The 14,943-nt window shown below is 39.4% G+C and overlaps 1 protein-coding gene across 1 annotated transcript in view; it reads right to left on the bottom strand.

The window, feature by feature from the left end:
- LOC121165562 (A disintegrin and metallopeptidase domain 3-like) overlaps positions 1 to 14,943 on the bottom strand; it is a 159,830-nt gene that overhangs the window by 26,076 nt on the left and 118,811 nt on the right. The window contains exons 14-17 of the mRNA XM_040994235.1: positions 14,708 to 14,789; positions 8,513 to 8,649; positions 3,230 to 3,416; positions 556 to 654 (exon numbers count right to left, since the gene is read on the bottom strand). Of these exons, the coding sequence (XP_040850169.1) occupies positions 556 to 654; positions 3,230 to 3,416; positions 8,513 to 8,649; positions 14,708 to 14,789 (505 nt within the window). The remainder of the gene's footprint in view (positions 1 to 555; positions 655 to 3,229; positions 3,417 to 8,512; positions 8,650 to 14,707; positions 14,790 to 14,943) is intronic.

The following is a 14,943-nucleotide window of genomic DNA, read 5'->3' as shown; positions in this document are numbered from 1 at the left end:
TGGGAGAGCATGTGAGAGAGGAAGAGAAGGGAGAGAGGAAGGAGAATATCACTGTGTCCTCAGAACGATGTCCACAATTACAAGCATTCTGCTTAATGAAATAAGCCAGTGCTAAAAAAAACAAATACCACATTTTTTCCTGCTCTGTGAAAACTAATACACAGAGTACAAAGAAGTGTAATTTATGTGAGCAAGACTGGAATTCTTGGGTCTGACGGTTGTTTATAGCCTTAATCTCTACTCTGAGGAATAGTGATTTATTTTCGTTTTATTACTTTTTAAGCTTGTTCTGGCTATGTGTTGATTCCTTTAGCTAATGAAGTGTTAAGGTCATGACCTGCAAATTGAGATGACAGTATGACAATTAAAAATTTAGAGACGAAAAAAAGGAGGGGCTGGCATAATAGGCTAAACTTCTACCTGTGATGCTGGCATAAAATAGACCATAAAAGCTTATTGAAACATCTGAAATATTACTTTAAATATCTAAAGGTGAGTAAATGTGAATACGACATGTTTCCCAAAAGAAAATAATGTGATATTCAGAAAGCTTACCGTGCAAGTTTTTTTATCACAGCACTTTCCACTACCACACTGCGCAAACCCAATCAGCTTACAATCCAAAGCACTGCAACACTTTTTGTGAGTGCACGCCTAAAAGCAGAAATCCTGAAGTCAAATATAAATATTTTCAATCATGTAAATGATTTTATGTAGTTTGGAAATGCAGCCGTGTGGCATATGGCAAAAAAAGTTTTGGATCAAGACAGATTGGTAATACAATGTCAGTCTCATATTTTTTTCTGTAGAGAAGCTGAAAAATCCCTGTGCCCTAATAACAAGATATCTTTATGGGGCAACACATGAATTGACTGTGGTAAGGCTGTGGTGGTGTTGGTGTTCTGTGTCATCAGTGTGAAATATGACACATTCAGCAGGGTACAGAGCACACAGAACATAATATATCACCTGCACCAGCCGAAGTACACAGCAGTGGATACAAGCTGCCTGGTCAGTTCCCTCTTAGCCCCATTTCTCACACAAACCATTGAGTGCTGTGGCTCTGCCCAGCCAATCTACTACAGGCCACCCCCCACCATCCACACTTGTGCCAGCTGGTGCCTCAGCCTAGTTAGGTTGAACCCCAGTATCCCTCACCAGGTGTGCCCCCAGTCTTGGCTTTGTGTGTGTGTGTGCCAACCTCTGCTTTGACCTAGCCTGACCCAGCCTGCATCCCATGTAACTCTCGTGCACACCCATGGGTGCTACAGCTTAACTCAACCCAATTCCCCCTGTCCCCACCCCAGACCTGGTCCTCACATATGCTGAGAAGTGACTCTACCTTGTTCAGCCTGGCTTTCCCTGCAGCCCTGCTTCTAGTGCTCATCAGAAATATGTACCACCTAGCAGAGCAGCGCCCACAGTTCTTGTGCCAGGCATTTTCCCAACTTGAGATCTCACACCTGCCAAGGTGTACTGTGGTCCAGTCTGACGTGACTCACATCCAGTCCTGGCACTTGCCAGCTGGTGCCGTGCTTAACGCAGCTGGCCTGCGAACATTCTGGTTCCATCTCACACAAGCAGTGTGGCAGCCTAGTTAAGCCTGGTCTGTTCCCACTCGCAGCTGTTATGTTCACTGTGGAAGCAGTGACCCACCAGGAGAGTCCCAGAGGCTTCCATGTGCATGTGTTGGAACTGGGTCTCCTCAGTTGCTGATGCCTGTACAGTGGACAGCATGCCCAGATTCACACTGGGGACATGACAACCAGCCCATCTGGGCCAGCAGAGGATGTCAACTGTTTTGTCAGAAAATGGAAAGTGGAATAGTTTCGACAACTATCCTGGCCAAGCTTTGCAGCATGTCCCTAGGTCTGTGGATTCTCCCGTCCACCATGTCACTCCCTAAATGTCTATAAAAGCTAGAGCTATGTCACATCAAAGCCACAATCAGGAAACTCAATCTGTGTCTGCCACATGAGGAGCAAGGAAGCTAGTATTTGGGCCAAATACTCAGGTGAATTAGCACAAAGCTGTATTGGAAGTGGAACAACAAACAAGCACTAGAACAGGTGCTTTATGTAGGAATGGCAATGTCTGCATGCTGTGTCTTATCCTGCTATGTCACAACATGGACTACATGAATTAATGTTTAAAATGATTCTTTAGGCCCAGCATAATGGCTAAATCATTGCTTTGCATGCACTGATAACACATGTGGGCACTGGTTCGTGTCCTGGCTGCTCCACTTCCCATCCAGCTTCCTGTTTATGACCTAAGAAAGTAGTAGGGGATGGTCCAAAGCCTTGGGACTCTGCATCTGCTTGGGAGATGCAGAAGAAAATCCTTGCTTCTAGTCTCAGACTGGCTCAACTCTGACCGTTGCAGTCAGTTGGGATGTGAACCAGTAGACAGAAGATCTTTCTCTTTGTATATCCTTCTCTCTGTAAATCTGCTTTTCCAATAAAAAGAAGTAAATCTCAAAAAAAAAAAAAAAACTAAGCCATTTAGAAAACAACAAAAAAAAGTGTGCCAGTAAGCATTCTGCGTCCTCAAACACAGGAAATTCTTGCACTTCTGTATTCCTCAGGCACAAAGATTACAATGTAGAGATTGAATTAATATCTATATAAAATAGAACACTTTAAGTAATGAAGGAAAGGAGAATTTATCTCACAAAAGTTTGCAAACATAATAAATTAATAAAAACCATATAATAAAAAAGCCCCAAAACTGGATGTTCTACACTTCTATGGTAGAGGACAAGACTCAGAGTAGGAACAGCTGGAATATGTGCATGTAAAAGCTCAGTTTACATGGCCATCCTATGACAGTGAGCCAAAGATTGTGACTGAACCAAAAGTCATCACAGATGCAAAGTTCTGAAATTAGGAAATGACAAAAGTTTACTGGAAACATTGCATAATGCAGTGAACCTGTATAGTCATTATGGAGGAATCTGGAAGGTGATGAATGCGGTAAATACATCAGTGATGCTGCTCCTCATTGGTACTAAAAAATACAGATGAAAACCTCTTTCTAGGACCCACATCACACATCCCGAGGAAACGCACTCTCCAGAGCTTCAAGCTCAGCATGAAGTCAATGCCCGCACACCCTGGATACCAACGTGACCTCTCTGAGAATATAGTCAACATTTGAAAGGCTGTCCTCCCTTTTCACACCACATCTGTCTCAATAAACCTCCAGGAGGAAGAAGTTTATGACCAACCTCTGGAATGCCACAGTCACATTCCTCGTTTCCTTCCAAAACACCATTGCCACAAGTTGAAGAGTGTTTTTGGTAATCCACTACTGGAGGTTTTTCATTCTGAAGACATTCCAATGCAGGCTGTGATCTTGACTGCTGAAAATCTTCCATGCTGCAACTGCTAAAATGCTTCACACCACTGGATTGTCTAAAATTAAATTATATTCCTCAGACAAATGGAACAAACATCAGTGTTAGAGTGACCCTCTCCAGTCACACGCTGTGACTTCTGAACTCCGGCACTTAGAGAACAGACAAGAAACATGGGGACATGCTCTGCACATGAGCATGCGCCAATGCCACCGGTTCACTTACAACGAGATTTGTTACAGCAAATAGCTGGAAAGTTAAGAACGCTACTGCAGAACACACTTGATGCTTTGTGCACAATAAGCTCTATCTGAGTACATTCTATTTTTGCCAGCAAAACTATTGTTATATGAACCCCGAATGATTATTAAGAAAATGGAACATACTGGGAAACTGAAGTGGACAAGCGTAAGGAATCAAACTAATTATAATTAATCTTGTCAAGGAAAAACGACAGCCATTTGACCTTTGGAGACAAAACAATAAAAACATTTCAATGCAGAGGGAAAAAAAAATAGGACTTCTCCAGTATATTTTCATAACTTTCTGATTTTTTTCTTATAATTCTAAGTACACTGTTGAATGAATTTTTGCTTAATTCACTTGTCCTTTAACACAGGAAAAATTTTGTCTACAAACTGTCTTTTGGGAATTGCTAAGTCAAACTTCATCATAATTTGTAACTATAAATGCTCTAACATATACTTCTATTTTTATTTAATTAATTATTTCAATAATAAAATTTTATTCAGCGTAGTGGTTCATCCCTTCGCCTCTCCTTTCACATTCCCATAATCTCCTCTGATGCATTATAGCACACGCAGTTCACCGGTCAGAAGTTAAACTTTCTGATACACAAATGTGTCATAATACAGCAAGTGCAGGAAAAGGTGGAAAACATAACCATGTGGGGCTGGCACTTTGGTGTAGCAGACTAATCTTCTGCTTGTAAGTATATCACTCCATATGGGCAAGCACCAATTTGTGTACTGGCAGCTCCGTTTCTGATCCAGCTCCGTGCTTACGGCATGAGTCAGCAATGGCGCATGATTCAAGTTCTTGGGTGCCTGTATCCACATAGAAGTCACAGAGGAAGCTCCTGGCTTTGTATCAGCTGAATCCCAACCCCTGTGGTCATTGGAGGAGTGAAGAAGCAGATTGAAGACCTTTCTTGCTCTTTGCATTTCCACTCTCTGAAAAAATCTACCTTTCCAATAATAAGTCTCTCCTTTTTATTTAAAGAAAACATAATATTACAGCGTAAATGTTTATTTGTTATCATGTCCCCCGTGAGTATCTGTCATGCCGTCCACCACACAGGCCTCAGTAATCAGACAGACCTAGTACTGACACATGCACTCCTAGATCAGACCGCATAGCCTGTGATTTTCACTGTGGTTGGAGTTCTCAGTCCAGAGATTCAGTTGGGGGAGGGGGTCACCAAAGAAACCTCACCAGAGGTGACCCCCAAACTAACTCCAGCTGGGGTGGGGTCTGATTCAGCCCATTACCCACATTAGTCTACACACTGGTGGCTGTGGCCTGCTGGTCAGTTCTGTCCCCAGCTCCATCTCATACACAAATCAGATCTCTCATGTGGCTGCATGTATTGATTTGGCCCTGGAAGGTCCTCCAGTTTCTCTCCTCCGAACTCCTTAGTCTCAGCCCCCTCATGTACCTGCAAGTGCAGTAGCCAGGTTGTTGGAAGGCCCAGAGAAGTCATTCCCCATCTCTCAAGTTCTCCCTCAGCATCCTCCCTCCCACATATCTCCAGATCTTCTTCCCTGAGCAATCCACAGCCCCTCGTGCCCAGTCCCCTGGCAAAGTGTCATGCCAGTCTGGAAACCTGCCTGCCTACCCAGGGTCCACGCACATCCCTAGACCCTGTTTTTTGGGATGCCGGTGTCTGCCCCCAACATATTCACAGCTCATTGAGGCCTGCAGAAGACATCTAGCTCCACAGAGGGCAGAACAAATTTAATAGCTCTTCTGGACAAATATCTGGGCAAATCAAGACTTTAAGATGAACTGTGTCAGCCAATGGACCTTGTAAAAACTTCCTCAACCTTGAAGCAATAGTATCAACAGCACCTCAGAACTACCAAAACCACTTAAGCAGTATGCTTGGAACATGCTCTACAATGGACACCCTGGAATGACATCGGGTGGCCTTGCTCCAGTTCTGAATACTGATGTGGTTGGGTTGCTGGGAGCAGACCTCTCCCCTTATCTCTTTCCCCAGATGCCAGAACAAAAAAGGAAATTGGAGGCAGTTGTCTCATCCACTTTCCTCCATTCCTCGACCCTTCCTAACCTAACTGGTGGTCCACATTGGAATGCATCCCTCTCAGTGATGGAAACATCACCAAAAACAAAATGAATTTATGATTAAAGATAAAAAGGTATGCTAATCTCCCTTATATACTTTGTGTGTGTGTGTGTGTGTGTGTGTGTGTGTGTGTGTGTGTGTGTGTGTGTGTGTGTGCAGAGAGAGAGAGAGAGAGAACACTTATCAGTTGCCATGTATTGGACAGTGCAAACGGTATTTGTCCTTTGGGAACAGGCTTATTTCACCAAGCGTAATGGATTCCAGTTGTAACCATTTTGTTGAAAATGGTAGGATTTCACTTCCTTATGGCTAAGTAGTATTTCATAGAGTAAGTGTACCACACTATGCTTATCCTCTCATCTGTCAACTGCCATCTTGGTTGTTTCCAAGTTTTAGCTATTGTGAATTTTGCTGCTATGAACTTGGATTTGCAGGTAACTCAAACATATACTTCTTACATAGAAATAAATTTCCCTAAGGAAAAAAAATAGGTTCTTCAAGATTAGGACCAAAAAATGAGTGTCTATTATCTACTACCCACATGCGTTTAAAATTTCACCAAACACTACAAAATTGACACTTTAAAGCAACAGGAACCAGTTGAGAATGAACTCATACATTTGGTTATCATGATTCTGTAGTCTGCTAGCCTAAGGGTTTTAACTTAACTAAATATGAAGTTTTGTAATTATTGGAGTTCTTTTGTAGCATGTCCACAAATGTGTAGTTTTGAAATGTATCAACATTATGATACTGATTAGAACTCTTGGCCTCAGTGTCACAGGATTATTCTGCTAATGATTCTTTAGGACTGAACAATTTCACGGGATTTAAAAAAATTTATAACACTGAAAAAAATCACTTTAATAAGACTATGTCCATTAGCCCACATTTTAACAATAGCAAAATACAATTCTTGCTTTTTTACTTTTTAAAAAAATTTTGCTATTTATTCTTATTGGAAAGGCAGACATACAGAGAGATGGAGAAACAGAGAGTAATATCTTCCACCTGCTGATTCACAACAACGGCCAGAACTGAACCAATCTAAAGACAGTAGCCAGGAGCTTCTTTCAGGTTTCCCATATGGGTGTAGGGTCCCAAGGTTTTGGGCCATCCTCTATTGCTTTCTCAGGCTACAGGCAGGGAGCTGGACAGGAAGCAGAACAGCCGCGACACAAACTGATACCCATATGGGATCCCAGCGCATGCAAGGTGAGGACTTTAGCCACTAGGCTATCACACTGGACCCCAAAATTTAATTCGTACTCATTTCTTTGACAAAGTAGTATTCATTACTAAATAAAGCATTTGTTCTTTTCATGCAGGTCAGATCTCCTTCTTCATCACGCAAGTGCTGACAGAATGGAGCAACTTAGCTCTCCCCTGCTGCCTCCCAAAGTGCAGCAAGAGAAGTTGGTTGAAAAGTGAAAGAATTGGGACATGAGTCACCACTATGATGGGGCATGCTGGCCTCCAGCGGAAAGCTTAACCTGCTGTGCCACAATATGGATATTCACTATATTTGCTTTCCACATTACATTGTCTCAGATTTGGTTTCAAATTGAACTTTATCATCTCTGCATCAAAATACCTCTGGCTCTAAGATGTTTAAAATGTCCTTTATGCATTGTACTTCCTACAATGCAGTTACCTCGCACACGTCTTATTTGTATAATGGATGGGCCACACGCATGAGCATTTTTATATGTTGCTTGTTCCGCTTGGGACAAGTGGAGCATGCTTCTGTTTCTGCTCTGCTTTCATACATTTCTGTTTGGTAAAAGTATTTGGAGAAATAAAATACATTGATGTATTTGGAACGTGCTTTTTTTTTATCTCTTCCTTCTTTTTTGAAGACTTATCGATTTATTGAAAAGATGAAAAATTTCAGAGATAAAAAGGTGAAAGAAAGAGAGAAGAGAGAGATTGTTTCAATCCTCTCATTCACTCCCCAAATGGCAACACTGGCCATGGCTGTGCCAGACTGAAGCCAGTAACCAGGAACTCCATCTGGGTCCTCCATGCAAACGAGAGTGGCCCAAGCACTCGAGTCAGCTTCCACTGTTTTTCTCTGCTTCACTAACAGGGAGCTGAATCAGAAACGGAGAGACCAACACTGGAATAGTGTTGATCGCTAGTGTTGAACGTGGCAGCTTTAACCACTACAACAGGGTTATGGCTTCTCTCCTTAACTCTTAAAATACACTTGGCCCTAAATTAGGCTCCGCACAAGCACCAGGTTCTTGCAAATTTTGATTTTTGCCCCAGCTGATGCTTCCACTGTTACCTCATGAGTCAAGGAAGAAACGTGAAATTTGGGAGAGTCTGCTTCTGCATTTGTGTATGGATTTTAAAGCAAATACTGCAGAAGCCATCCTCATCAATCTATGCATTGTTGTTGTTGTTGTGGTTTGGTTTGGTTTGGTTTGGTTCACTCATCCACAAATCTCCATATTCTAAGTCTACGGATTTTTCCAAATTTCATATTCTCCCAGTAGCTCTTCAGCAGCTATCCTGAATAGTTTTCCAACATCTTCAACACGACTTCAGGTAAGCTCTCAGAGCTCTGTGGCACCATGTGTGTCCTTTCCATGCAACGGCATCAAGTATGGAACTATTAAACATATATCCTACTATATCCTAGAGCTGTGCTTCTTAACAAGTCTTAAATATGTTCCTAGTATTTAATAATTATACACATATCAAATTATATCATTACAAGACTACGAGAGAGAGAGAGAGAGAGAGAATGAACTACATGTCAATGGATAGTAGAAGTTTTTCCAAAGGGAAAATATATTTTAAGAAAAAAAAAATCTTACATTGCTTCAGGATTCATTAGGCACACAGTTCCAGGACAGTAGCAATTAGACATGACATCGTATGTTAATCCCAGATTGATTCCAAGCAATTGAACCACAGCAACAGAAAATGCCTCCAAAGAAATCTTCATTGGATACTAAACAAAGAAAAAACACAGAATCATTGCCCAAAGCATTGCTTAAGATTTTAACATTTATTAATTTTTATTGCAAAGTCAGATACATAGAGAGATGAGGAGAGAAATATTTTCCATCCAATGATTCACTCCCCAAGCAGCCACAATGGCCGGTGCTGCACTGATTTGAAGCCAGGAGCCCAGAGCATGTTCCAGGTCTCCTACACGGGTGCAGGGTCCCAAGGCTTTGGGCTGTCCTTGATTGTTTTCCCAGGCCACAAGCAGGGAGCTGAATGGGAGGCAAGGTGGCCGGGATTAGAACCAGCGGCCATATGGGATCCAGGCGCATTCAAGGTAAGGATTTTAGCCGCTAGGCCACTGTGCTGGGCCCATGCTCTGATCTTAACAACTTTGTGAAATGTTATGAACAGGTATAAAAAAAACTAAGTATTTTCTTAAAGGATGTGGAAGACTAAAGGTTGGTTATATATTTTGCTCTTCTTTTTGAGTAACATAATTTTTATCCAATTACCATATAATAAAAATGTTAAAGATGTATTTTCAATATTTAAATATTTTATGAATTTAAGACTATCAAAGAACAATGTCTATTTCAAGGCTAACAAGGATTATTTTGTTTTAAAAAAAAAACATTATTTCCATAGAGGAAACATTTGGGAAACACAAAGATTTTGAAGCTCTTAATCAGAAATCAACTAAGAGATAAATAAAATAAAATGTTAAAAATTATTGAATCTAAGCCAAAGATAAATATTATTAAAACAGATCACTTGAGGCATAAGTCATTTTTCTCAAAGCAACACAATGAACAATACATTGCAAGCATATTTTCTCCACACATTTATAAGTCATTGGTCTTTATGTCTATCTCATAGACTTTTTATTCCCAATATCAGAAAGTGGAAATAATACAGTATATACCCTTTTCACATTACATCCTATAACCTACCAATATATATTTAAGGCTTGTCTATATCCTTTTATGTATTAATGGTTGATTTTTCAAATCAATGGTTAAGTATCACATTGTGCGGTTATCTTCATGTCTGTTTATTAATTCATTTATTAAAGACCATCTCTGTTACTTGAGATCTATAATATTTAAGGCTGTTATAAACATTCACGTGCATGTTTCTGTGATCAATTCAGTTGAATAAACACCAATCATGATTATTGTTAATTCCTGGGAAGCATTCACTGAGGATTGAAAGAAATTGTTGAAAAACTGCCCCAATGGAGCTGTATAAAACTCTACTTCTATTAAATGATGAATGAGAGTTGAGGGGTTTATTTTACATATAGAAACCTAAACATTCCACATGAAATAAAGGAATGAATACTGAATCACTTCAGCAAAAGTACAGAACATAAAATCAACACACAACAGTGGAATGTGTTTCTATAAAGCAGCGATGAATAATTTGCAAATTAAAGAAAAATTTCAATTAGAGAAAAATCACAGAAAATTAAGTGCTTTCTTAATCGAACCCAAAATAAAAGAATTGCATATGTACCACTGAAAGACAGTGCCAGAAGCATTTATGGCAGACACAAATAAGTAGAAATATGTCACACATACATAGATCATAAGACTTAATACTGATGGTTTGTTACTTTCTAAAGCAATTAATATTTTCAATATAATCTCTACATTACTCACAGGAGTTTTGTGTGGAAATAGAAAAAGTACACCTAAATTAACATGAAATATCAACAAGATTATAAATAGCCATAAAATGTTAACCACGGAAAGAAGAAATTTGGAAGCTTTGTAATCTTGATTTGAAATTTTGTGCAAGGATGGAAAAGAACATTCCAGGCCAACAGAATGGAAAACAATCCGATGCAGTCATTCTTGCATCCTATAATGCAGACTTCCATGTGGTAAACATTAAAAGAGATAAAGAGGGCACTACATGAAAAGTAATGAATCCATTTAACAAGAGGAAATAATGATAATAACTGCATATGTGCCAAATGCCAGGGCACCTTGCTATGTGGAACACATAATTGGTTTTAAAGGGAGATTTAGATTCAAATGCAATAATAGTGGGGACCTTAACATCCCACTAACTTTAAAGGAAAGATGATACAGAAAGCTAATCTGCTGCCTGCACAATCAGCTTCCTGTGTGGGTACCAGTTCCAACCCAAGCTGCACCACATCTAATTTAGCTCTGTGCTTATTGACAATGACTCAAGTCCCTGGGCCCTTGAACTTACATAGAAGAAGAAACTCATAGCTCCTAGAATTGGATTGGCTCAACTATGGCCATTGTGACTGGCCATTTGGGAAGACCAGGGATGGGAGATCCATCTCTCTCTTTCTGTTTCTCCTTCTTTCTGTAAATCTGCCTTTCAACAACAAATAAATATTGCTCAAAAACAAACAGCAAAAAAACAAACAAAAAAAACCCAGCAGAACTCACCTATATAATAGAACAAATAGAATTAATCCATACCTACAGAATGTTTCTTCTTATACACACTAAATACAGCTTTTTTTTTACCAGTAGGAGGAAAAATATGATAAAAATAAGAAAATAAATAATATTTTTAAAAAGTAACACAAAATATCAGTGAAATGAGGAACTGGCTTCTTGTAAGAGTATACCAAATTGACACATCATTGGCTAACCTAACCAAATCAGAGGAGAATATACTATCAGCCAAATCGGCACTGAAAATGGGTTCTTACAACAGAAACTACAATTTAAAAAAAAAGTTATTACTGACAGCTATATGGCAACAAATGGATAATCCAGAAGTAATGGGTAGGTTTCTGCACACATACAATCTACCAAAATTGAGTCATGAAGACATATAAAACATAAGTAAATGAATAACCAAGATGGAGATTGGCTCACTGGTGAGGACACCTCTGACGAGAAAGGGACTGTGACCAGAGGGGTTTATTGTTGAATCTTACTAAACATTTAAAGAGGATCTAAACTCTACTCTTCTAAAATGATTCAAAACAATTGAAAGGGAAGGAATTCTCCAAAACATTTTTCATGACACCATCAGAAAAAGGGACAACAAAGAAAGAGTAGTAGAAGTGAAAACTGCTGGTGAACATGGCAGCAAAATTCCTCAAAAGAATCACTCCCAATAAAATCCAACAACACATCAAGATCAATCACGATGAGCAGTGGGTTTTATCCCTGCTGAAGAGGGTTGGTTCAATAAATACTGATCAGTGACCACAGTGCATCCCATTAAAATTGTCTAACAAAAAAATAACATGGCCAGCACAATAAATGCAGCAAAAACAACAACAACAAAAACCACTTAAATGCTTTGGAATAAGTTTAATCAAACAAGGGACAAATCTTTATAATGGAAATCCCAAAACATTAAGAATAGAGATAGAAGCAGACGGCATGCTAAAAATAGAAAAAATCCCCATGCCTATTGATTATATTAACTTATATAATGAAAATATCCACACTACCCAAAGCACTTCACAGATACAGTGCTATTCAAAATACCGATTCAAAATACGAAAACAATTCTCAGGTCTAGAAAACAGTGAACTTAAGATTCATAAGAGCAGGCCTGATGCAATATCCTAGTGGTGAAAATCTTTACTTTGCATCCACCGGGATCCCATACGGGCACTTGTTTGCGACCCAGCTGCTCTACTTCCCATTCAGTTCCCTGCTTGATACCTGGGAAAGCAGTCAAGGATGGCACAAACCCTTGGGACCCTGCACCCACTTAGGATACCACATAGGACACCTGTAGGAAGTTCCTGGCTCCTGGCTTTGGATCCGCTTAGCTCTGGCCATTGCAGCCTTTTCAGGAGTGAACCAGCAGAGGGAAGATCTTTCTCTCTGCATCTCCTTCTCTCTGAATATCTGCCTTTCTAATAAAAATAAATAAAATAAATCTTTTTAAGAGTCTAGTTAAAGCAATGCTAATAAAAGTACATCTTAATGCATCATGATATCTGACTTCAAGACATATTACAAGGCAATTATAATGTAAACAGCTTGGTAGTAACACAAGAATAGACATGAGGGACAATGACTAGAACAGACTAGAGATCCCAGACATCAATCCACACATCTACAAAGATGAGTTCTACAATCCCTAGAGAAAGGACAAGATCATGAAACATAACAACAAAACAGATAATCCGGCTAAGGAATGGATCGAGGCTATAAACAGGAATTTTTCAAAGGATGGAATAGAAATGGCAAGCAGACACCGGAAAAGAAACTTGGTAACCACAAACGAAAACTGCCATGACATTTCATCCTCATGCAATCAGCCTGATTATTACACAAAAATCAAAACCTTGCAGAAGCTGGTCAGGATGTAGGGAAAATGGTGCCCTAATTCATGGTTGGTGGGAATATAAAATAGTAAACAATACCATGTAAATATTAGAAGTAATATGGAAGAGAAACTGAAGATGCATCAGAAATCTGAAAAATAGACCAAGTGACCCAGTCCATGCCAACCTGAAGAATTAACTCAAAGGATATTAAATCACTATAAGATTTACCTGAGTCCCCAGTGCTTATGGCACCTTAGCTCACCTTAGCTGTTCTGGGTGCAACCTTGATGCCCACCAACTGTGTAGACTGCTCAAAGAAAGTAGGACAAATGTACATGATCACCACACAAAAAAGAAAAAAGAATGAAGTCCTGTCTTTTGAAATAAAATCAAGTAGATTCCATTACTTTTAAGGAAATAATACATTAAGTTTAGTGAAATAAGTCTCTTCCAAAGATGAGCATCTTAAGTCTTTCCTGACTTGTAGTAACTAATATACAGAGTAACAAAAATGCATTGTGTATTTATGAAATTCATGCTTCCATATTTGATTATTGTTAATGGACGTTTGCGATTAAACATATGTATATATATCCAACTTTAAGTAAAATCTGTGTCAAATAACACAATCCTCAAAGTAGAAAAGCAACTCATGAAAATGGAGAAAACATTTATAAATCCAGTATTTGCCAAGGAGTTTACATCCAAAGTAATCCATTTAAAACATGAGCCAAGGGCCTGCACAGTAGCTTGGCAGCTAAAGTCCTCACTTTGCATGTGCCAAGATCCCAAATGGGCACCAGTTTGTATCCTGGCTGCCCTGTTTCCCATCCAGCTCCCTGCTTGTGGCCTGGGAAAGCAGTCAAGGACAGCCCAAAACCTTGGGACCCTGCACCCATGTGGGAGACCTGGAAGATGCTCCTGGATCCTGGCTTCGGATCAGCTCAGTTCCAGCCATTGTGGCCACTTGGAGAGTGAATCATTGGACAGAAGATCTTCCTCTTTGTCTCTCTTCCTCTTTGTATATCTGCCTTTCCAATAAAATAATCACCGCTAAAAATAATAACAATGTATGTCTCATCAGCTGGGATATCACTTTATTTCATTATGACTGATATTAAGCAAACAGAACAGTGAATAAAAAGGGAGGTCTCACGGAGAAGCAGGAACAGTGCAAGCCACTTTAGAATTCAACAGGTTATTAAAGACCAATAACAAAAACAACAGCCAAGATTTGTAAATAATTGTGACTGGCAAGGAAAATGTGGTATCTGCAATGAAAAGCATTCAATCATAAAATCAAGGAGATCATGCTTAGTGCTACAACACTGGTAAACCTTGTGGACACTGTGTTGGCGAAGTGAGACAGTCACAGTAACATAGCATGCATAACTCCACTTCTATGTGGAATTTAAAAGAATGAAACTGAGAAAACACAAAATACAGCTAAGGTAGCCAGTAACAAAAATGGTGGTGTTTCATAAGTGTAGAGTTTCACTCTTACAGGATGAGAAACTGGATACCTCCTTCACCACATGAAAATATTCACTGGTGAGCACTTAAGAACGCTAAGTGGGGAAGTTTTGTTATGTACTTTCCCAGAAATAACAAAGGCCTTAAAAATTGATATTGAGTATAGAGACAAAAAGCATCATCCCATAAATATTTGACAAGATTATATGACAGGCGCATTACGTGTATTTTTGTTTGGAGATATGGATATTAGTGTTCTAAACCTGGTATTATTACTCAAGTACTGGGAATAAATGCATACCAGGACAACTCCTACAGCAAACTTTGGATCGCATGCCGTTCTATAATATGTTGTTCCCACAAAGTCAGCTTGGTCTCTGTAACTACAGAATAGAAAATATGTTTGTAAATATATACATAGAAATTGTCTATTACCTTAATGTTCTACCAACTGGATTTTGTAGTACAACTATGTCTTCATTATGTTTCAAACCACCATGTCTTATGCTTTCTGTTGCGAAGTATTGGAGTCATGGC

Source organism: Ochotona curzoniae, unplaced genomic scaffold, assembly GCF_017591425.1.
Source record: "Ochotona curzoniae isolate NIBS_2020 unplaced genomic scaffold, NIBS_Ocur_1.0 contig_899, whole genome shotgun sequence".
Taxonomy (NCBI): domain Eukaryota; kingdom Metazoa; phylum Chordata; class Mammalia; order Lagomorpha; family Ochotonidae; genus Ochotona; species Ochotona curzoniae.
Note: the sequence above shows the minus strand (reverse complement) of the source record. Positions and strands in the feature narration are given on the sequence as shown.